Here is a 25,807-nt window from a genome sequence, read left to right as displayed (position 1 = left end):
GGACAGAAGCAGAAAGAACACATGTAGTTTATTCATCTTTCACCATCTTCTCCCCACATCTGTATAACCTGCTTAGAGGAACCAATTTAAAAGACAAATTTTAACATTTTATATTAGTATTATATAAATTTACAGGTTTAAAGCAACCAATGACGGAAAAATCAAGTTATACATCAAAAGCACTGAGTGTGTTTGCAATAAAGTCTCCCAAATTGTCTCATGGTATGAAATTTTCAATGATTTTTTTTCTCTCTTAAAGCTTTTAGATGAATATTATTCTCGAAATGGCTGTTTTTGAAAGCCTGAGACATATGCATTTTCAAGGAAGGGAAGTCTCGTGGATAGCTGCCTCTGCAGAATTATCTTAATAAAAAGATATTCACGTGACTTATTTGAAGGACCTAACTTTTCGTTATACATTTCTGTATATGATTAGGGTATTAAGTCAGGTTTCTTCCCTGAGCCTCTTTGCCCAGGCAGATAATACATGAAGTTCCTATGAAAGCCTCTTTGCCAGTTATCTAGCCAAGTAGTCTCTCTTCTGTGAAGAGTATTTTTTCCTTCATTATGCTGCCACCTTGCTAATAATTAGGGTCAACACTGTGAAATGGGTAGGAAGAGAAAGAGAAATTCAAGGTTGAAAATAAATCCACTTTGAGAAGACCTATTTTAATCCAGTAGGTTGGTTACGTGAGAGTTTATGCACACAATAGCATGCCCCTATCATCTGGAAAACTATCAAATTACTAATTCAGTAAATCAGTAAAAGATTAACCACAGTTTATAGTATGTGCTAACAATGACTGCGAAAGCTGAAAATAATGAATAACACCAATTTGGGCCAACTGCTTGCCCATTCTACAACAGTCCCTACAAGCACAGATCATTAAAGCTAGATATACTTCTGTACTGAAAAACAATCAACAGTCATTTAAAGAATAGAGTGTTTGGGCCGGCCCAGTGGCTCAGACGGTTAGAGCTCCATGCTCCTAACTCCGAAGGCTGCCGGTTCGATTCCCACATGGGCCAGTGGGCTCTCAACCACAAGGTTGCCAGTTCAATTCCTCAAGTCCCGCAAGGGATGGTGGGCTCTGCCCCCTGCAACTAATATTGAACATGGCACCTTGAGCTGAGCTGCCTCCCGGATGGCTCAGTTGTTGGTTGGAGCATGGGCTCTCAACCACAAGGTTGCCAGTTCAGTTCCTCAACTCCGGCAAGGGATGGTGGGCTGCGCCCCCTGCAACTAGCAACGGCAACTGGACCTGGAGCTGAGCTGCGCCCTCCACAACTAAGACTGAAAGGACAACAACTTGACTTGGAAAAAAGTCCTGGAAGTACACACTGTTCCCCAATGAAGTCCTGTTCCCCTTCCCCAATAAAATCTTTAAAAAAAAAAAAAAAAAAAAAAAAAAATAAAGAATAGAGTGTTTTTGTCAACAAAAAAATATGAGAAAATCTATTGTCCTTTTCCAGAAACAATAAAAATGTCTACTTTCCAGTTATTTTCTAATTCAACCAGGAGTCAAAAGTAAATTTTTAAATTAAAATAATTTTAACAAATAATAAATTTATTACCTTTAGGAGTGCTAGTTTGCATTCAACACTCATTTCAAGATAGCCTTTCTTCTCCATTTCCCATGCCCAGGTGCTATTAAATTCTTGGCATATCTGTCAGAGAAAGTTAATATCTTAATACATAAAAGTAAGTTTTATTTACATAGGTAGTTTTGTTGTTTAATTATGTTAACTGTTCTTGATAATGTACAAAGGAAAAAGTTTATACCAAACACAGTCCAATCCAATTCTACCCTAAAATACATACTAGTTAAATACACCAGACATGTTTGCTACTGACTGATGACTGAATTTAGGGTAAACACTGATCTCTGCAGCTCTGTCCTCTGCTCAAGAATTTTATACACTCTTTTTTGAAACATTTTCCTAAATGCAATAATTATCTGACTGTGTCTCTCAAAATGGCCTGGAAGTTCCCGGAGGGCAAACACAAGTTTATTCATTTCTATGCCTAGAAGTAGACTCAAAAAACATGCCAAAGTGTAGGCATATTTTTATTTTTTATTTTTTTAGAACAATAAATACCTTTATTACATGGGCTAAGCCAGGAGGGAGAAGGATTTATTTGCCTTTCCGGGCTGTGATCTTCCTCATTAGAAGAACTCCAGCTCCTTGCCCTCTTGCACACGGCCATCTGCTCGGCCATACTGGCCTGGGTAGGCATATTTTTAATCAAGCCACTCTCCAACTCAAAGTTCTTCTATTTATGGGTAAAGATTCCATTGCTTGGCATTTGAGACTTTCTATAATGTGGCATTAACTTAAATTTCTAGGCCTCTCTCCATATACAAGCATTTCAGGCAAACCAGATCCACTTAAGCTGAGGAAAGAAGATTTGGATAACCACTCTACTTAATGATAGGGACTCATCCAGAAAAATGCCATGGGTTCCATGACTTCCGTGAGCCCGTTTCTTCAGCAATGAAAGGGGAGCAACAATAACAATGATCTTAAAGGTTATGAAATAGACACGAAAAATGATATTAAGTACCTAACAACTTCAATAAAATTTGTCTTTATTGCTTTTAACTAGTGCCTGGCTTTGTTTATCTTTGACAGGGGGATTCCTTGTATATCATTTAGATAGAAATTTTTATTTTGCAATTGAGAAACATGAAGTTTAGAGAGATTCATTTATCCAGTGATTCCACAAGCATTTACTACCTACTCCATGGCGGAACTAGTCAAAGAGCTGGGATACTGTGGTGAAGATAGACAGACAACCTGCCATCACGGAGCTGACATTCTAGGAGATATTCAAACAGGTAAAAATAAGAAAATTTCAAGTAGAGACAAATGCTATGTTGAAAATAAAATAATGTGATAGTTTTGAGTACTACTCTGGATTGATTGGCTGCTCAAGGAAGGCCTCATTAAAAAGTTGACATTTGACACAAGTTGAGACATAAAATAGAAATCAGCCACAAGAAGACCTGGAGCAATAATGTTTCAAGCAGAAGAAACAAGCTAGCACAAAGGCCTTAAGGTTCGAAGTATCAGAAAAACAGAGAAAAGATCAGAGTAAATGAAGGAGAATAAGGGGAAAAGTAGCAGAAGATAAGGTTAAAGAGGTAACCGAGGCCCAAATTACATAGGCCAGGGCAAGGAATTAAGATTTTATATCAAATATGATGGGAGGCCAATGAAGGGGTTTAAATGGGGGAATTGATGATTTATGTTTCAAAAATGGCCAGGGTGGAAAATGGGTTGCAGACGGGAAAGAAGGGAAGCTAAGAAACCAATCTGAAGGCAAGAGACGAAGACACATTATGTGGAATAGTGGGAACAGGAAGAAGTAGACAGCTGTATTTTGGAGGCACAATCATCAGGGCTTTTGACAGAACAGATGTGGAGGGTGACAGGAAAGAAAAACCAAAGGTGACATCTAGATTCCTTGGCTTAAACAAATGGAAGGATTAAAGTGCTTTTAACTAAGGGATTAAGGGAATACCTGACAGAAGGGAGCTAACAAGAGATCTGTTTTATATCTAATGACCTTGAGGTAGATATTAGACATCTAAGAAACATGTTGCTCAAAGTCACTAGGCTGACACTCGAAGATTATGACGCCTGGTTCAGAGATCTTACCATTGGATCATACAGACTTTACTCAAACCTTATCAAAACTGACTTAAGAAGAACTTTATGGCTGAGCTCCGAGAAGTCAAGGGCTGTGCCTACTCATCTTCGTATCCCTCGCTTGTGACAAAATATGAGACACGGAGCAAATACAAAACAAGTACCTGACGAATAATGGAGAGACATTTAAAAATAGTGCTTTTACCTAACTTTAAAGAACTCTTTTTAGTTAACCGCCAATAATTGCTATAGCAAACACAACACATCCTAAAGAACACTGTAAATTCTTATTAGAATAACAGCTAATATTTATTGCATGTTTATTATGTGCCAATTACTGTTCTAACTGCTTTACAATATTAACTTAATCAATTCTCATAAGTCTTAGATGGGCGTACTGTTATCCTCAGGAAGGTATGTGCTTTAGCCAAGGAAGGAGAGAAGTAAGAACTACTATATCTCTAATCATTTGTGGTGAAATCAATATGTATTTAAGACACCAGTCAGGTCTGTTATCACCAACTGAGCTGTGGGCAAAGGCTAGTCTGAGGATTATAAATCATCTAGCTCCATTATTTTACACTCAAATTACATCTTACCAAGTCTCCCTGACGTACTATTTAAACATGTCCAGCTGTTTTGTATATAATATTCTTTCAGAAGGACAAAAATACAGAGGAGAGAAAATCTAATTCAGCCAATAGATGAAGGGAGACTAAAGAAGGGTTTATACAAGTAATGACATTTATGCGAGGACCTGAAGGATGAATGAGGTTTTACCAGACAAGGAGTTAAAGAGCATTTCAGGAAGAAAAAAACAAAATATGCAAAGCAATGGGGATGTGAATGATGATGGTATGTTCTGTCAATGCGACTAGAAGAGCTGTTTATGCTGAACCGTAAAGCCCTAGATCATGAGCGCTTGGGGTTGGGAGCGGGCAGAAAAGGTCATGAAGGTAGGTCATGGTTTGTAAATAAGGGGACTCGACACGCATTTGGAAGTACTGATGGAAAATAGTTTTGTTGCACTGGGCAAGGCAGACAGAAGGATGGAGTCTGAGGTCAAGGAGACCAGCTAAAGCCTGTTTTGCAACAACTCAAGAGAAAGGTGATGAAGCCTGAGCTACGCTTGGCAGAGGATACTCAAGAGAAGGCATATTCAGATTGCCAGTGCATTTATCTTACAAAAGCTGTAACAAGTTTTATGTTTAATATACAGTTTTAATATTCATGATAAAACTTTCACATAAATTGTTTCATTTGAGATGGGTATCCTGTAAAACGACAAGACTTTTGAAAGCAAAAGAAAGTCTGATTCATCTTTCTATTTCTTACAGTACCTAGCAAACAGAGGGCCTTGCTGATAGTGGACACTCAATAAATATTTACTGTATCAACGTTCGCTGGTATAACTACTAAGATAATTTACTGTTATGATGGGATACCTGAGAACACTGCCTATCAGAATGCATTAAGAGTTATATAGAGGGGTGGCCGGATGGCTCAGGTGGTTAGAACACAAGCTATGAGCAACAGGGTTGCCGGTTCGATTCCCACATGGGCCAGTGAGCTGTGCCCTCCACAACTAGATTGAAGACAATGAGCTGCCACTGAGCTGTCAAGGGGCCGCCGGATGGTTCAGCTGGTTAGAGCACGAGCTCTTAACAACAAGGTTGCCGGTTGGACTCCTGCATGGGATGGTGGGCTGCGCCCCCTGCAACTAGATTGAAAATGGCGACTGGACTTGGAGCTGAGGGGTCCTGGGAAAAATACTGTTCCCCAATCAAGTCCTGGAAATACACATTGTTCCCTTTCCCCAATTAAAAAATCTTTAAAAAGAAAGTTATATAGAAAGGTTGTTTCTTTAATTCCTTAAAAACTATATACAGGAAATATTTCAATGGCAAGTTTTCTCAAGTGACATGGTTTTGGAAATCAAAAGAACACCAAAACCCCACCAACTGACCAGGGCAAACGCATGCATTAATTAATGTTCATTCCACAACATTTCATTAGGAATTTACTGTGTGCCAGACATTGTACATGACACCAGGATAAATAAGATTCTATTAACTCCTGCTATAGGAGCTCAGGATAACTACTAATTTACTATTATGATGGGATATCTGAGAACACTGCCTATCAGAACGCATTAAGAGTTATATAGAAAGTGGGACAGGCAGCTGTAATCTCAGTTAACCTATAAATTAGGCACATTTACACATGTGAAAAATTTGTGAAGCTATTCTCAAAAGTAGCCTCTTCTGAAGTCTTAGTCAAGGACAAAGTGCCCTGAAAGTAACTCACATAAGTAAGTCTAGGAAGAAAAATAAAATCTCTATCATACATAGCTATTTTATATTTATAGGTAAAATTAACCATATACATAAAATGGAAAGAATATGATTGGTAAGTCCCTCTTTCCAAGTAATCTGCTCTTTATTAGTCACCTAGATATAAAGGGCAATAAGGCTTTAGCATCAAATAAACTGAGAGTCAAATCGTGGCTCTCCCTATCAGCAGTGTGATCTTGTGGAGTCAATTATCTCTCTGAATTTCAGGATCTTCATCTGTAAAATGGAGGTTTTGCTGCTAGTAAAAGAGACGAGATAAAGAAGATACCTATCAGATACTCACTATATATAGCTCCCTTATTTATATGAAAAACTGAAAATGGTTCTAGGAAATCACCATAAGAACCAAATGGAACACAAATAGAAATGGAAAGAATTAAGAGCTGGTAGGAAGTAAATCAGTGTTGTTCCAACTGTACATAAGCATTGTTTCATGACACTTTTCAGATACACACACACACACACACACACACACTCACACACGTCTAAGATTTAAATAGTCATTGGTGGTTGATTTAATTTCCTACTTTGATTTTCTGGGTAATTAACCCTACGTCATACTAAATGGCTTCCCTTGTCATGCTCTGTATCCAGTACTATAGTGAATATCTATATCTTGAAGCTAAGATTACTGCTAGATTTAGAAAAAATTTCCCCGTTGTATTTTCTAAAATTTTATTGTAGAAACATGCATATAATAAAAAAAATTTTGCCACTTTAACTATTAAGTGTACAATTCAGTGACATTAATTACATTCACAATGTTGTATAACCATTACCACTTTTTATTTCCAAAACTTTTTTTATCACCCAAACAGAAACTCTAACTAGTAAGCAATAGTAACTCCCCATCCTCCTCCCACCCCGCAGCACCTGGTAACCTCTAACCTACTTTTCTATGAATTTGCCTGTTACAGACAGTTCATATAACTGAATCATCTAATATTAGTTCTTTTTGTGTCTGGCTTCTTTCATTTAGCATAATGTTTTCAAGGTTTATCCATGCGATAGCACATATAAGAACTTCATTCCTTACATGTGCTATATTTTTTAGGGATGAAAAATATTCCATTGTATGAATACACCACATTTTGTTTATCCATCCATCTGTTGATGGATACTTGGGTAGTTTCAACCTTTTGGCTATTATGAATTATGTTGAAATAGACATTGGAATACAAGATATCTGTTTCCTATTCTTTTGAATATATACGAAGAAGTGAAACTGTTAGGTCATATGGTAATTCTATGTTTAGCTTTTTCAGAAACTTTTCCACAGCAGCTGTACCATTTTGCATTTCCATCAGGAACGTATGAGGCTTTCAATAACTCTAGAACTTCACCAACACTTATTATTTTCCTTTTTTAAAAAAGAAATAGCTGTCCTATTAAGTATAAAGTGTTATCTTGCTGTAGTTTTTGATTTGCATTTCCCCAATGACAACTGATGTTGAGCATTTTTTCATGTGCTAATTTATTAAACTTCGTATATTGTTGGAGAAATGTCTACTCACAACTTTTGCTCCTTTTAAAATTGGGTTGTTTATTAAATTGGGTTGTTAAGTTTTAGGAGTGTCTTATGCATTCTGGATTTTACATTTTTATCAGTCATATGACTTGCAAATATTTTCTCCCATTCTGCAGGTTGTCATTTCACTTGCTTTATAATGTCCTTTGATGCACAAAAGTTTTTAATTTTGATAAAGTTCAATTTATCTAATTTTTTCTCTTGTTGCTCATGCTTTTGATGGCATATCTAAGAATCGATTGCCAAATCCAAGGTCATGAAGATTTATCCCTATGTTTTATTCTAACATATTTATGGTTTTAGAACATTTATTTAGGTTGTTGATCCATTTTAAGTTAATTTTTGCAGATGGTATGAGGTCAAGTGTCTGCTTCACTTTGCAAGTTGTTAAATTTCACACTATAGGCAATAGTCAAAAGAAGTTTTAAAAATAAGACAGCAAGTACTCAATAAATCTTATATACGCCATCCTTTCCTCATTTTCAGTTCAGACAACAATTAAGACATGTACACATCATCAACATCATAATATTTTTCAAATGGTTCCTAAAGTTTTTATACTTAGGAAATTTCAGGAGATTCTATTTTTACTTTCCAAGCTTATCGGCTTAGCTAAAGCAATGAGAAATAACTTGAAATTGCTGTTTTTATGTAACTTCTTTCAAAACACACTCAAAGCAGTTATAGGTATGTTTACTAGGTAAATAACTGTGGCTATGAAGGAGCAGTACTTCTGAGTATATAACTGAGAGGTCATGACAAGTACAAGTGTACACACTGGGAAAAAAGCTCTGGGGGGAGAAGCCGAACCTGAAGTCTACTCGAGGACACTTTTGCCACAGGAGGTTTCCCAGCCATAATTAAGGAATTACTGCTTATTTCTCCATAGACAAGCCTTCAGGTGTATTATTATAAAAAAACATTCCTTGGACCACCTGAAGTCACATAAGACTTCAGTAAAAAACTAAAGAAAATGCAATCCAATATTTCTATATCCACCATATAAGTAATTTGGCCCAAGTTGCTGTCAATTTCCAAACGAATGCCAACCACAGAAAAAAAAGAGTTCCCTAAAACTGCTCTGCTGTTTCTCTGATAATTTATCATTAATATTTAAACATTTGCTAGGTTCGAACTACTTGACAGGCACTCTGCTAAAGAGAAAACAGAGGGTCAAAGAAGTTAAGTAACTAAATTAAACTTATACACCTAGTAATTAGCAGAGTTCAGGTTTTCCCGTTACAAATCCAGTGCTCTTTCTACACCACCACATGCAATTCATTTATGATGGTAAATTATGGTTGCTCACATATTACCACAGAGTAAAATGGTACTCTTTAAGGAACATTTTACAAAGTTAAAATTAAGTGAAAATGCTTTCTAACATAGAAAGTATTAACTATTCATTCTGTAGCATTAGACAAACCTGTGGTTCAATCCTTGCTTCAGTATCTACTATCTGTGTCACTTTGGGAGTTACTTAATTCTCCATGATCTGGGTTGTGTTATGAATTAAATGATAATGTATGTAAAATAGCATAGTACCTTGTATATAGTAAGCTCTCAAATATTAGTCCTTATCATTATTAAGTTTTAGAGAAATAAAAACCTTCATAAATTGCTGATGGGAATGTAAAATGGTACAACAGCTATGGAAAACAGTCTGGTAGTTCCTCAAAAAATTGAACATAAAATTATCATATGACCCAGTGATTACATTCCTAGGTACATACAAAAATGAAAATCCATGGTCTCAAAAAAACTTGTACACTAATGTTCATAGCAGCATTATTCCTAATAGCCAAAAAGTGACATAAATTCAAAGGATCATCAACTGATGATGGGATAAATAAAATGTGATATATAATCCATTCAATGAAATAGCATTTGGCACTAAAAAAAGAACAAAATACTCATACATTATACAAAAACCCTGAAATCATTAGGCTAAGAAGTCCAACATAAAAGGCCACATATTTTATGATTCCATATATAAGAAACATCCCAAGTAGGCAAATCCATAGAAACAGGAAGTAGATTAGTGGTAGCCAGGGGAATGGAGAGGGGAGTTATGATTGAGACTGACTGCTAATGGGTCAGAGTTTCTTTTGGGGTAATAGAATATTCTGGAATTAGAGATCATGGTTGTACAACATAGTGACTATACTAAAAATCAGTGAATATACTTTAATATGGCAAATTTCATATTACATGAATTACATCAACAAAAAATAAAAATACAAATTAATTTATTAACAAAGCAAACAAAAATTAAAGATAACCTTAATTTACTTTTGAAAAATAAATACAGCAGTAGAAAAATACCTAAACCTTGTCAAAATATGACCAAAATATGGTAAGTGACAAAAGACGGCCCTTATGACTTCTTAAGGAGTAAAAGCAACGGGTCTTTTTGAAATGGCCACTTAAGTTAAGGCCATCTATTGCCAAACTTATTCACTTTAAAAGATTGCTAAACGTGTTACTAGAGAGCAAGGGACAGAGATTACCTCCACCTTTACTTTTGAGGTACAAATAAATGATGACATTTTCCAAAGAGGGGTACAGAAACACCCCAGAAGAGACACATTAGGTTATTTTCTACTGAATGTCATTATCCCTCTAGTATTGAACCCCGGAAAACACTCTGCTTATTCTAAGAAGCGTATTTGTTTTCATATTTTAACATTTCTTGAAATCAAGAGCATTTTAAAATCAATGATTACATTCAATGTGATAGTAATTTTTTCTTTGAAAAACTGTATCTTAATAATTGTGGCATGTGGTGAAGAAATCACACAAAGAAAAACAGTGATAATAAATTACCATCTGTCTCAGAAATTATTCTGAGGTGAAAGAAAATCAACCATGATTTCCTTTAAAGGATAATTTATTAAAAATTGGCTTTCCCATTACTTTTCAAGGCCTTTATATGGATGTCTTTGTGTAGGAGTCAGGGCAGTAGAAATGTAGAGGCACAAGTACTAACCTTGTTAAGAGCAGATATCTGTTTATTAACATGGTGGTATATTCATTATCTATGGCTAAGGTGTCCGAAACTGCTCATGGTGGTATCTAAAATCATTAACAACCACAACAAATAGAGGAGTTTCATGGCAATATGAGAGTTCATTGGCAGAGAAATTTCTTTGTGACTCCTCACCAAATAAAAGGATTGTGAAGCTCGATAAGGTCAAGGCCTATCTGACTAGGCAAGAGGTTAGCGTGTCCTAGCACAGCTGCTAGTTGAAATTCCACTCACTGGGTTTCTTCACTTTTAGGAGGGTAATTCCACCTTAAAAGTAGAGCATCACCAGCTAGTTTTTCGGGTTCCTTTACACTCTGGATGATATTGGAGAATATATGTTGCCAAGTGCAGGATATAGCACAACAATAAATGCCCTTAGCTGAGTTGCGAGACACCTCTTTCCCTCTCTAATCAGTTACCAGGACTTATTGATTCTACCTTTCAGATAACTCTCACATCTATCCTCTCCTTTCCATCCTATCACCAAAACCGAAATTGAGGTCTCTTCATTGCCCAGTTGGATTATCACAATAATCTCGTTTTCAAATAACTCCTAGGCTGCCACTCATTGCCATTCCCTCTAGGCATTTTATATTACTGTGATGCTAAGCTACTGGTAATTTCCTATCAAATGTCTACTCATTCTATAGGTCTTATTTCAACTGTTTAAGGGAGACACTACCTAGAGATGACAAACATGCCAATGCTAACTGACTGTGGTAGCAGTGCAGCCTGCGATGTCTAGGCTTAGCAGTTAAAGCTCATACTGGTAACGTCTGCAGTGAGCCAAGGAACAAGGTCTAACAGATACCAGATATTAGCTCACTAAATTATATATACTTCACTGACTTCAAAAGGAAAACAAATAGCTTTCTGTAATACATACATACAATGGTACCACAAAGAGAAAGATAAAAGATCAAGAGCCATGTTAACAGGGAAAAGTAAAAATTCTATCAGAAAACCAGCTAATGTAGCTAATGAGTACAACTAAGAAGTAAATATAGAATTAAGCTTATTAGCAGCCAAGTGAAAGGAAACTGAAATTGTCTAAATGATTAACTCATGTAATATCAATTCATAAAAGATGGAAAAAAGCATTCAAAATGCTTACAATCTATAAGTAAGGCAAATGTAAGGGGCAATTATTAGTGATATTTTGAAGCACTGGACTCATAAAGTCCTGGCTTGAATGCTGGCTCTGCCATTTCTAGCAACGTAAGCCTGGCCAGGTTATTTAGTTTCTCAAAATAAATTTCCTTGTGCATACAGTGAGGATAATATCTATTTCAAAGGTGAGCCATATACGGAAAGTATTAAAACACAGTGCCTGCTACATACTGAACATTTAATATAAAAACTATATGACAGTTTCTTTGATGGACTTTCACATAAATCCATGAAGGAACATCTTCCCGGGAGAAGGCCTCAAGGAGAAAGTAATACTTGAGCTGAGATCTAAAGGATAAATAAGTCTGCCAGGAAAACAAGCTGGTGGGAAGGCATTTCAGGCAGAAGATACAGTACATGCAAAAACTCTGAGGAATGAAAAAGACGGTATGTTCTGTGAATGACACAGAATATACTCGTAAGTCATTAGATGCGGCTGAAGAACAGTGGCTAAACCATTACGAGCACTGAATGCTATGACAGAGTTTAGATTAAGTGAAAGGGAACCACTAAATAATTCTGAAAGTGACATGATAGTTACTGTTAAAACTTTGTGTTTAAAAGGTCATTCTTGTCGCAGTGAGCACAAGGTAGTAGAAGAATACAAGACTAAACGCTGTAAGATCAATTAGAAGGAGAAGGTTCAGGAGACAGATGATAAAGGTCTGTGGTGTGATAGCTTCTATTAACTAAATTACCTTAATAGTATCTTTTATTAGGTTGGTGCAAAAGTAATCGCCGTTTAAAAGGTTAAAAACAATTGCAAAAACCGCAATTACTTTTGCACCAACCTAACATATACCTTACAAATTAGGTAATAATGTAAGCTTCAACAGTATCTTTAATATTATATTAGCCTCAATAATACTTTTACCCTTGGCGCCAACGTCAGCTGCTATTTCGAATGCATTTCTTACAGTACTTCATTAAATTCTCACAATGCTGCAAGATAAATGTTAGTTTCTCTGATAAGATTGCATTTTCTCAGTTTTACACATGAATCAATCAACTTGGGTTTAGACAAGTGAGATAAAGTTTCCTGAGATCAAGAGTGCAAAGGAGCCAAGAATGAAGCCCAAATTTTTTAACACCAAAATTCTAACTCTTTCCAGCTAACCTGTCTCATTTAATACCAATAAGTAAATCTGTCTAATGCATTAGGTTTGATTTAGAGTAAATAATTAAATGCACTAATGTGAGAATTTCATGATTCTATCTATGGTTTTTACAGGAAAAGAGCATATTTTGATGAAAATGACATGGCAAAAATACTTTTCCAAAGAATTTTTGAAAACTGAAAATCATTGGTGAGTTTTCTTATCAAATTACAAATCTCTCATTAATAGAATAAATCTCTATTAGTTTTCTATTGCTGTGTAATAAATACCACACATTCAGCATCTTAAAATAACACCCTCCTTGGTCATACAGATGGCCAATAGACATATGAAAAGATGCTCAACATCACTAATCTCAGAGAAATGCAAAAAAAAGCACAATGAGCTATCACCTCATACCAATTAGAATGGCTATCATCAACAAGATAAATAATAACAAGTGTTGGGGACCAGGCTGTGGAGAAAAAGGAACCCTTATACACTGTTGGTGGGAATGTAAATTGGCACAACTATGGAAAACAGTATGGAAGTTACTCAAAAAATTAAGAGTAGAATTACCATATGACCCCAGGATCTACCCAAAAAATCTGAAAACATCCATGAGGATATATGTACTCCAATGTTCATTGCAGCATTATTTACGGTGGCCAAGACATGGAAACAACCAAAGTGTCCTTTGATAGATGATTGGATAAAGAAGATGTGGTATATATACACAATGGAATACTATTCTGCCATAGAAAAAAGACATAGTGCCATTTGTGACAACATGGATGGATCTTGAGATTATTATGCCAAGTAAAATAGACAGAAAAAGTCGAGAACCATATGATTTCACTGATGTGTGGGATATAAAACTGAAAGTAACAAAGGAGCAAGACAAACAAAACAAAAACAAAAACTGATAGACACAGACAATAGTTTAGTGGCTACCAGAGGGTAAGGGGGGTGGGAGGTGGTAGATGAGGGTAAAAGGGATCAAATATACGGTGCTGGAAGGAGAACTGACTCCGGGTGGTGAACACACAATGTGATATACAGATGATGTATTACAAAATTGTATACTTGAAACCTATGTGACGTTACTAACCATTATCACCCCCAATAAACTTTAATTAACAAACAAACAAATAAAAAACAAAAAACACCCATTTATTTTCTCAGTTTCTGTAGGACAGAAGTCCTGTATAGCCTGCTGTGGCTGGGTTCCCTGCTTACAGTCTCACAAAGCCTGATATCAAGGTGCTATCAGGGCTGAATTCCTCTCTGGGGGCTCTGGGCAAAAACCAACTTCCAAGCTCATTCAGACTGTTGGCAGAATTCATTTCCTTCTCGTGTTTTCCATGTGACCCTCCACTTTCAAGCTAGCCAGGGTTTTGAGTCCTTCTAACACTTCTAGTATCTCTGATTTCTCCTTCTGCCTACCTCTTCTGCTTTTAAGGGCTCATTAATTTACATTGGGCCCATTTGGATAATTCAGGATAATCACCCTATCTCAAGGTCAACTGATAAATTTCATCATATCCATAAAGCCCCTTTTGCCATGTAACATATTCACCAAGGAGTGAAGACCATCAGGGTCAAACTTTTGCCTACCATGTAACATGTATCAGCTGTTCTAAATGCCTTCCATAAAAATCACTGAGTGACCCCTTAGCTCTAAGTATGATTTCATGTTGAACACTTTCTACCTTACCACTGTGGTCTACTTCTATCTTTCACATTGTTTTCCTAAGCATTATTCTTTAGAAGGAAGAAAGAAATCAATGCTTATCTATTTTTTATCAGTCATTATCTTTACCACAAACACTAAAATGACCCACAAAACTACTTTACCCTGATACTACACTGCACTTTTAAAGCAGCTGCATTCTGTCTGGCATTATATTTATTTGTGTTACCTACTTTAGTTTTCTTCCTTTACTGAATTCCAGTCTCATGAACACCAGTGTCTCATATATTCGCGGCAGTATCTAAGTCCTTTACCGAGTAGGCCATCAAAAAACGTTTACTAAATATTAGGGGGATGAAAATCTGATAGCTCTAGCAGCTGTGGATTCTTAGCTAACCACATTTATGGTTAGATCCTGTGTTTAAATTAATTATGTTAAGGCATCTTCCAGCTTTTCTATTAGATAATTCTGTTCTGTATGCTACGCATGACATCGTCCAGAGGTCAGAGAGCAAACCCGGCAAAAGAAAATCAGAAAGAATAAACAGAGGTACGAAGAAACCAAGGAAAGCTGAGAGAGATTTAAAAAGATTAAACTGTGGAAGAATGATAAAAAATTTTGGAAACAAGAACTGAAGAATGTCCACTGGACATGACAACACTGCAAGACTTGCTTTTGGCAGCTCAGTGAGGGCAGAAACCAGATGGGGAAGATTCTGTAGGAACTGAAAAAGCAAATACAGCATATGTGGGCAATTTTGAAAAGCTTGACTATAATATAATGAAGTTTTATTTTTTATTCAGTATTACTAGTATTTTTAAACAAAACGTTACTCAAAAGTTTTGAAATGAACATTTTATTAAGTGTTAATGGATTTCAAAGAATAGTACAGAAGTAGATATTATTACCCCAACAATCATGATGGTACAGAATTTCACATTATATCAGAATCTAAGTTATCTTGTCAACTGGGATACTAAGAGAAAAATTACAGCATAGTTTCTCCTAACATTTTTATTTTGGAGCTAACCACTTACCCCAAACTAGGCAATAATATGAGTAAACAGGGTAATTTTTCTTTCCAAGGGAGTTTTTACACTCAAAATAAAATCTTTTATTTACTTGAGAAATTCAAGCAAGTTATTGGTGATACTGGCAATTTTCATTTCCATAAATTTTATTTTTCAAAGTGCTTTCACAACTATCAATACTACCTGATGATTCGCAAAATTGAGGTTTAGGGCAGTCTTCTTTCTCAATGTTCTTTCATGTTCTAACTGGAAGGATGTGCCAAGTCACAGTAATATGAAACTTATTCACTCAGAATCAAAACCTTAATAGAAAAGCTAGATCTCTTGATTCTTAATTCAATGTTTTTTTATCCTTTGTCTAGAAATCACTACAGATTCCACAATAAATTACAGATGCACACAATAATATAAATCAAAGTTTTAATGATCCCAACAAATCCTCATGCCAATGATAATTGCTGAAGTGTTAATATTCTATGAATCTAAATTACTAAGAAATCAAGAGATCTTGTTTCCCAGAAAAGATAGTTTATAAGGATGAGTCTCCAGTTTACAAAATAAATAGGCTCCTAAAAAGTTGCATATGAATGCAATTTCAATAAATTCTTACGTTGAGGGAACTACATAATTTATGATAGTAGTAGTTTTCAACCCTCCTTCCCTTTTTATTAATCAGCACAATCACTTTCTTCACAAAACATTTTCACGGGACTGAACTGTGGCTCCTCAAAATCCATATGTTGAAACCCTAACCTACAATATGTCTATTTCGAGACGGGGACTTTAAGGAGGTAATTAAGCTTAAACGAGGTCATAAGAGAAGAGCCATAATCCTACAGGATTGCTGTCTCTGCTTTACATACCCTCACCAGGTACTATAAGCTCAGTGGAGGACAACTGAAAAATACTATGGCAGCACTGAACATCAGTGACAAGGGTTGAGGGGGTGTGAGCCACTGAGAAAAGGAGGGAGAAAGGGAAGGAAGGAGGGAGGGAGGGAAGTAGGGAGGGAGGGAGGGAAAGGAAGACAGAGAGAGAGAGAAAGAGAGAGAGATTGAGACTTCTGCAAGGAAAGTGTTCATTCATTCATTCATTCATTCATTCAACAAATATTTATTGAGCAACAGCTATGTGTTAGGCACTGGTTCAGGTGCTAAAAATGTAAGAGACTGACAAAAATCCTTGAACTCACAGAGCTTTGATTCTTGTAGAGACAGACTTAAAAAGTAAACATGGTGATTTTAGAGAGCGATAAATACTATGAAGGAAATAAAACAAGGTAATGTATTAAGAGAGTGCTGGAAGACTTAAGGGCAAGGCCTACTTTAGTCATATACAAAGAACCAAGGAGCCAGAAAGAGCATGACCATTCTTTAAACCAAAACCAGTCTTGTATGGTAGAATTTAGTAAACAGAATAACAAAAACCCAGAGAAAAAAATCAGGGACCATTATATCAACAACTCTGTCGTCATGTTAAGAAATTTATTTTCCATTCAGAGGACAAGGGCTCAGATTTGTTTTTTTGTTTTTTAAAACTTTTTATTTATTTAAGTGTGTTTTTCCAGGACCCATCAGCTCCAAGTCAAGTTGTTGTTTCAATCTAGTTGTGGAGGGCACAGCTCACAGTGGCACATGTGGCGACCGAACCAGCAACCTTGTTGAGAGCACCTCACTCTAACCAACTGAGCTAACCAGCAGCCCCCAAGGGCTCAAACTTTAAGGGATTAAAGCAGAGAAGAAAGATCACTCTCATTTTCACTTTACCATTGTAATTGTGGTAACAAGACTAGAGGCAAGGAATCCAACCTAGAGATTCCCACAATAATCCAAGTGACAGAAAATGACCACAGTTAGAGTAGAGACAGCTAGGATTGAGTAAACTGAGTTGAAAGAGATTAAGGAGGTTAAATCAATCAGGGCTTAGTAATATACTAGAGGTGAAGGACAAAAGAAAGTCCAGAATAACCAACAGGGTTCTGTTTCAGTGATTGAATAGATAATTTTTTCCCCCACTAACTTGGATATATGCCCAAGAACAAGTATTTCTCTTTGGGTCTTATTATCTTCATCTATTAAAGGACAAGCTCAGAGAGAAAGAGAGGTCAGAATTTAGTTTGGGAAATGAGAAAGGAGTCAAGGATGATACTTAAGATTTTTGGTTTGGGTAAGTAGATGGGGGTGTTAGTGCCATTTAACCAAGAGTGTCAGTCAGGGTAGTCTAAATTATGCTGCAGTAATAAATGATACCCAAATCTCAACGGTTTACAACAGTAGTTGGCAAACTATGGCCTGCAGACTGAGTGCTTGTTTTTATAAACTTTTTTGAAACACTGCTATTATCCATTCATTAGAAATTGTCTGTAGTTGTGAAAGAGACTGTAAAGACCACAAGCCTAAAATATATACTATGTGACCCTGTAAGAAATAGTTTGGCCCTAGGTTTACAGCAACAAAAATGTATTCCTGGGCTACGCTATATGTTGATGGCAGTTTGGCAATGACTCCCCCTCACCGTCACCCCAAAATGAACAGCACTACCTAAAAAAGTATCAGTCATCATAACAAAAGACATGGAAAACATACACTGCTCTTAACGCTTCAGCCCCAAAGTGTAATATACTACGCCTGATTTCATCAGCAGGGAGATGTGTACCATCCCAAAGGAGGGGAACCAAATCTTTAATAGGTATCCCACACAAATCTTCCTCCCACACCCATTTCCCAAAGTTTATGGCCACTTATGAAGAATTGATATTTTCTAATCTCTTCTATAAATAGGTGTGATCATGTGACTGTGTTCTTCCCAATAGAACAACATAAGTAACACATACAACTTTTGCCTCACTTCTTAAAAGAAAATTGCTTGCCCTGGACTTACTTTCTTTTCCTTTCCTACAGCTGAAGTATTACATTCTACAACACAGAAAAGCAAAAAGCCCTAGGGTGGAACAATGAAACAGAAAGAACCTGGATCCCCGAATAATCTCATGGAACACAACTGCCCCAAGAGGCTAGATCAGTCAGACTGTTATGACAGAGAGAAATAAATGTATTTCTTATTTAAGTAATCATATTTTGGAGTATTTTTGTTACAATGGTTTAGTATCTACCTTAATATAGATTCACTTTATTTTTGAAGTAAATATGTTCATTATGCAGTTGAATAAACTGGCCTTGGAACTAAGAAGATTCAGGATGAAAATATGAGTCACTAGCATAAGGGGTGTAAAGTCATGGGAATAGATAAGATCATCCAGGGAGGGTATATGAAATGAGACTAGGGGAGGGTCTGGAACAAAGCTCTGCAGTACAAAAACATCCGGAGCTTAGAAAAAAAGAAAGAACTGGCAAAGGAGACTACTAGGGGTAGAGGGAAAATCAGTATTGTAGAAAAGAAGCCAAAAGAAGAGAGGGTTTCAAGGAAAAAACAACCAGAGCAACTGAGAAGATATGGAATAAAAAGGGTCAGCTGAATTCAGCAATAAGGAACTGCTCAAACTCTTGCCGTGTAAAAGCAATTTTATTGGAATGGAATGGTACAGAGAAAAGAAAAAAGTGAAGAGTGAATGGGAGGTAAAGTAGCAAATCCAAATGAAAATTATTTCAAGCAGTTTGCTGTAATACGATAGACAGCCTTTATGTGGCCCATAATGATCCTCCTGGTATTCACTGATCTTATGTGATTCCCTTTTGCCTTGGTTATGAGCCAGATCTAGTGAGTGATTTCATCCGAACAAACAGAATATGGCAAAAGTTACAGACAGTATGTCATTTCTAAGATTTGGTTATAAAAAGACATGACATGTCTTAGGTGCCCTCTCTCACTCGTGGGCTCCGTTGCATGTTGTAAGCTGCGCTATGAAGAAGCAGTGCCCTATGGGGCTGCAATGTTGGGAGCTGCCCTACTCAGAAGCCATGACAAGGCTTCTATCAGAGCCAAGTGATAGAGCTTGGAAGTGGATCCTCCCACAGTTGAGCCTTCAGTTGAGACTGCAATCCAGGCTGTCAGCTTGACTACAGCTTAATGCGACACTCTGAGCCAGAGGCACCCAGGTAGGCCACATTCAAATTCCTCACACACAAAAACTGTGAGGTAAGAAATGTCTGATGTTCACTGTTTTCAGCTATTAAGTTTTGGGGAAATTTGTCATGAAAGCAAAAGATAACTAATACAAGGGGGAAGAAGAAGATACATGGCAGCTGAAGGAAAACAAAGAATTAAGGTAGAGTGTATAGTTCTTTTAAAAAGGACAATAAAAATGAAATTAACAAATCTCAATAAATATCTACAGAGAAAAATTACTTTTTAACATTGAAGAAGGACCCAACATGTGTTAAGTAAGTCCATAAAACAAGTCTCAACAAAATTAATGGGACTGTCATCATACAAAATATATCCTATACAATGGAATAAAATTAGAAATCAGTAATAGGAAAAAATTGAGGAAATTCATAAATAGGTAGAAATTAAACAACATATTACTAAATAGCCAATGGGTCAAAGAGGGAATCACAGCAGAAAGAGAAAATACTTTGAGATCATTGAAAACAAAATACATTATACCAATTTATGGAGTGACGCTAAGCAGGGATTACATTGTATATAATACCTGAAAATGCCTATATTAAAAAAGAGGAAGTTCTCAAATTAATAACCTAAATTTTGGCCTTAAGATTCTAAAAAAGAAGAGCAAACTAAACTCAAAGCAAGGAGAAGGAAATAATCAAATAGAAAAATAGAGAAATTCAACAAAACCAAAAATTGTTTCTTAACAAGATCAACAAAATTGACAAACCTCTAGTTACACTGATCAAGAAAAAAGAAGAGGGGGTGGCCGGTTGGCTCAGTGGTTACAGCACAGGGCTCATAACACCAAGGTCGCTGGTTTGATTCCCACATGGGCCAGTGAGAAACAGCAGCTTGCACTTGGAGCTGAGCCACCGGTGGGTGGCTGGTTGGCTAAATGGTTAGAATGCAGTGCTCATAACACCAAGGTCGCCAGTTCAATTCCCACGTGGGCCAGTGAGCTGCGCCCTCCACAACTAGATTGAAAATGACATGATTTGGAGCTGAGCTGTGCTCCTCCCCCCCCCCCCCCCCCCCCCCCGCAGCTGGACTGAAAAACAGCGACTTGACATGGAGCTGATGGGTGCTGGAAAAACACACTGTTCCTCAATGTGCCCCAATAAAAAAAATTAAATTAATTTAAACAAAAAGAAAAAAGAGAAAAGAAAAAAGAAGAACACTCAAATTAGTAAAATGAGGAAAGAAAGAGGGAATATTACTACCGACTACAGAAAAAGGATTATAAGTGAATACTATGAACAGTTGTGTGCCAATAAACTAGGTAAGGGAGATAAAATGGACAATTTCCTTCAAAGATACAAACTGCTGGAATCAACTTAAGAAGACATACAAATCTGAATAGACCTATGACAAGTAAAGAAATCGAGTAAACAAGCCAAAAAAAATTTCCAATAAAGAAAAGCTAAAGCCCAGATGGCTTCACTGTTAAATTCTAATAAATGTTTAAAGAATTAACACTAATACTTCACAAACACTTGCAAAAAAATAAAAGAGAAAACATTTCTCAACTCTCCTATGAGGCCAGTATTACCCAGATGTCAAAACCAGACAAAGACATCTCAAGAAAAGAAAACAACAAATATCCCTTATGAATATAGGTAGAAAAATCCCCCCAAATAAATCAACAAACCAAATCTAGGAACATACAAAAAGGATTATGGACCATAACCAAGTGAGACTGACTGCAGGACTGTAAGGTTTCAACATATAAAAATGAATCAATGTAATACATCATATTAAGAGAATAAAGGACAAAATCCAGATGGTGATCTCAATAGATGCCAAAAAAACATCTGACAAAATCCAACACTTGTCATGACAAAAATATTCAAAAAACTAGAAAAAGAAGAGAATTTCCTCAATCTGATATAGGGTATCTATGAAAACCCCTTGGCTAACCAACATCACACTAAATATTAAAGACTGAAAACTTTGCCCAGGATCAGGAACATGACAAGGATATCTGCTCTCACCATTTCTATTCCACAGTATGCCAGAGATTCTAGTGCGAGTAAATATGCAAGAAATAAAGGGCATCTAGATTGGAAAGTAGGAAGTAAAACTATCTACGTTTGCAGATGACATAATCTTGTATATGTAGAAAGTCTTATGAATGCACACACAAAAAAAACTATTTGAGCTAATAAATGAGTTTGACAAAGACGTAAGACACAAGATCAATATACAAAACTTAGTGTTTTCTACACACTAGCAATGAATAATCTGAAATGAAATTGAGAAACAATTACAACTACAATAACACCAAAACAACAAAATACTAAGGAATTAACTGAACAAAATAATAAATATTAAGACTGGACTCAGAAAACTATAAAATATTTTTGAAAGGAATTAAAGACCAAAGTGATCAACAACTATGGTGAACGTTTAAATAAAAAAATGTATTACAGTAAAAGACACGTTGCCATTAATCCCCCTCAAAATACTCTACATCCCTTCGAACACACTTACCCCATCGTTCTTGCCACTTTTTTTTTAAATTTATTTTTTAAATTTATTGGGGTGACAATTGTTAGCAAAATTACATAGATTTCAGGTGTACAATTCTGTATTACATCATCTATAAATCCCATGTGTGTTCACCAATTCTTGCCACTTTTGAAGCAGTTCTGGAAGTCCTCTTTCGTGAGTGTCTTTAGTTGTACTGTTGTGGCTGCCTCGATGTCCTGCATCCATTCAAAATGTTTAGCTTTCTTGGTCATTTTGACTTTGGGGAAGAGTCAGAAGTCGCATGGTGCTAGGTCCAGTGAATTAGGTGGATGAGGACACAACATAATGTTTTTATTTGACAGAAATTGCTGTATCAGAAGCAAAGTGTGACACGGAGCCTTTCCGTTGTGATCACAAAATACAGTGAATGCTGCTGCCAAGTGCCATCCAAAAGAAAGGCAGGGAACTTTAATACGGGAGCAGTGCGTCAAACCATAGTAAAGGTGTATGATAAGTTTTAACTAGTTCTGTACAGTCAGTCGGGTGTGAGATATGGTTGAGAAAAGGTGTGTTTTACAGTGTGCTGTAAATCATCCTCCATCATGACAACACGCCATGTCACACATCATTTCTGGTATAGGGCAATTTCTGTCAAATAAAAACATTACGGTGTGTCCTCATCCACCTTATTTCCCGGATCTGGCACTGTGCAACTTCTGGCTCTTCCCCGAAGTAAAAATGATTCAGGACATCAAGGCAGCCATGACAGCGCAAGTAAAGACTCATGAAAGAGGACTTCCAGAACGTGGCAAGAACGATAGGATGTGTGTTGAAGCGAGAGGGAGTATTTTGAGGGGGATTAATGACAATGTGTCTTTTACTGTAATAATTATTTTTTAAATTTAAACATTCACCATATTGTTTGATCACACCTTGCATTTTAAAAGACATCCTGTTTTCATGGATCAGAACACTTACTTTTGTTAAGAAGCCAATATGACCCAACATTATGTACAGACACACACAATTCTTATTCAAATCCTCGCTAGCATTTTTGCAGAAACTGACAAGCTAATTCTCAAATGCATAAGGAAATGCAAATGATGCAGAATAACCAAAACAATTTGAAAAAGATGAACAATTTCAAAATTTACTACTAAGCTCCAGTAACTGAGACATACTAGCATAATACTAGCATAAAAAATGCTAGTTTTTTATGTAATACTAGCATAAAAAATGACATATAAGTCAGTAAGATAAAGACTTCAGAAATAAACCCTCACATTTATGGTCAACTGATTTTCTTCAAAGATGTCAAGGCAATCCAATGGGGGAAAGAGAAGAGTCTTATTAACAAATGGTAATGGATAACTGGATATCCACATGCAAAAGAATGTAGTTGGACCCCTATCTCACAACAAATACAAAAATTAACTTAAAATGGATCACTGATCTAAATATAAGATCTAAAAATACAAAACTCTGTAAAAAAAACAGAATACTAAATATTTGTGACCTTGGGTTGGACAATGGTTTCTTACATATGATGCTAAAGCAATAGCCACAAAGCAAAACATAAATTGGATTTCAACAAAAATTAAAACTTTCATGCTTCAAAGGCTATTACATGGAAAATGAAAAGACAATACACAAAATGGGAGAAATTACTTGCAAATCATATACCTGGTAAGGGTCTAGTATCCAGAATATATATTTAAAAAAAATTTTAAAACTCAACAACAAAAAAGACAATGAAAAAATGGACTAAGACATGAATCCGCATTTTCCAAAGATATATAAAGGCCAACAAGCACATGAAAAAAATGTTCAACATCATTTAGTTATAAGAGAAATGCAAATCAAAACCACAATGAAATAACACTTCACACCCACTAAGATGGTTAAAATCAATCAATTAATAACACATAGTAAGTGCTCGTGAGGAGGCATGTAAAACAGTTGGAACTCATACATTCCCAGTGAAAATTCAAAATGGTGCACCTTTTTTGACAGAGTCTGGCAGTTCCTCAAAAAGTTAAGCATAGAATTACCATATGACCCAGCAATTCTACATTAGATACATACTTAGAAGAAATGAAACCACGTTTACCCAAAAACCTGCACACAAACATTCATAGCAGCACTAACAATAGCAAAAGATGGAAACAAGCCAAATATCTGATAAATGGATAAACAGTGGTATTATCCATACATAAAATGGAATATTCTTCAGGCATAAAAAGAAGTTAAGTTCTGACACATGCTACATGTATGAACCTTGAAAACATGCTAAGTGAAAGAAGACAGAAACAAAAGGCCACATATTATATAATTCTATTTATATGAAACATCCAGAATAGGCAAATCCATAGAGTCAAAAAATAGATTAGTGGTTGCGAAGGACTCAGGAAAGGGGGAATAATTGCTAATGGGTATGGGGTTTCTTTCTGGGTGATAAAAATGTTCTGGTTTAGACAGTAGTGATGGTTGCACAACCTTGTGAATATACTGAAAACAAAAACCAAAAAACAACCCCACTGAATTGTATGCTTTCAAAGGGAAAATTTTTATGTTATGTAAATACATCTCAATTTTTAAAAATGAGCTAGAACCTGCGGTTATAACCATAAAACTGAAGGGGTTTATAAAATCATCTCGTCCTGTTTTTCACATTTTACAAAGAAACTAAGATACAAGGGGCAAAGTAGATTAGCCATGGTCCTAAGTTTATTAACAGTAGAACTGGAATTGGTATACGAGATATTTCTACCTAAGTTCTAAGAACATGTAAACAAAGAAACCCATGTTAATAAACAGATTTACTTACAAGGGACTATACCCTTTAAAAATGTTAAAATCTGTGTCCTGAATTTCCACCATCTTTTTAAGCTCCAGAACCTTGATTCTTAATTATTAATAAATATTTTGTTAAAGGCAAAATAGCAACTTTACTGGTATTTCAAAAAGCACTTTGAATAGTTAAAAATTTGCTTATCGGGCTGGCCCAGTGGCTTAGGCGGTTGGAGTGCCGTGCTCCTAATGCTGAAGGCCGCCGGTTTGATTCCCACGTGGGCCAGTGAGCTGTGCTCTCTACAGCTAAGATTGTGAACAACAGCTCTCCCTGGAGCTGGGCGGCCGTGAGCAGCCAGAGTTTGGCATGAGCTGCCTCGGGCTGCCGTGTGCTGCCATGAGTGGCCGGTGGCCAGTGTGAGTGGCCAGTGGCCAGTGTGAGTAGCCGGTGGCCAGCAGCCGGCGAGAGCTGCCGTGAGCTGCTGTGAGTGGCTGACTGATGACCGAGGACCAACTGCCTGGGGGTGTGGCGGGGGGGGGCGGGGAGCAGCGGTAGCAAGGCTCATAACACCAGCATGGGCCAGGGAGCTGTGTCCTACACAACTAGACTGAGAAACAACGGCTTCAACCAGAATGGCAGGGGGTGGGGGTAGAAGAAAGGGGGGGGAAATTTGCTTATCATAGATCATTCAGTTTAACATATTTCAGATATTTAATTAAATATTAGTTAATCAGGCTTTTAGAAAATCCCATTTAACGTTGAATTTTTGAAATGTGGAGCCTACTTTGCAAACCTTCGTATTTGTGCAAAAATATTGAAATATATTTCATACTGAGTTTTTCAAAAGTTAAAGACACTGCCATTGAGAGTTTATGGTCTATATTTCTTCTCCTTGAATCTGGACAGAACTGTATGGTGTA

General features: G+C 36.4%; 1 protein-coding gene across 4 annotated transcripts in view; it reads right to left on the bottom strand.

The window, feature by feature from the left end:
- The window catches only part of RSF1 (remodeling and spacing factor 1), a 124,961-nt gene that overhangs the window by 64,302 nt on the left and 34,852 nt on the right, over positions 1-25,807 (bottom strand). For all 4 annotated transcript variants that reach the window (XM_074335718.2, XM_074335720.2, XM_019726392.3 and 1 more), the window contains exon 3: positions 1,576-1,668. In XM_074335718.2, the coding sequence (XP_074191819.2) occupies positions 1,576-1,668 (93 nt within the window). The remainder of the gene's footprint in view (positions 1-1,575; positions 1,669-25,807) is intronic.

This window comes from Rhinolophus sinicus, chromosome 14 (genome assembly GCF_057876585.1).
Source record: "Rhinolophus sinicus isolate RSI-liver-muscle chromosome 14, RSI-T2T, whole genome shotgun sequence".
NCBI classification, from domain to species: Eukaryota; Metazoa; Chordata; class Mammalia; order Chiroptera; family Rhinolophidae; genus Rhinolophus; species Rhinolophus sinicus.
The sequence above is the reverse complement of the archived record's forward strand: the minus strand, read 5'-3'. Positions and strand labels throughout refer to the sequence as shown.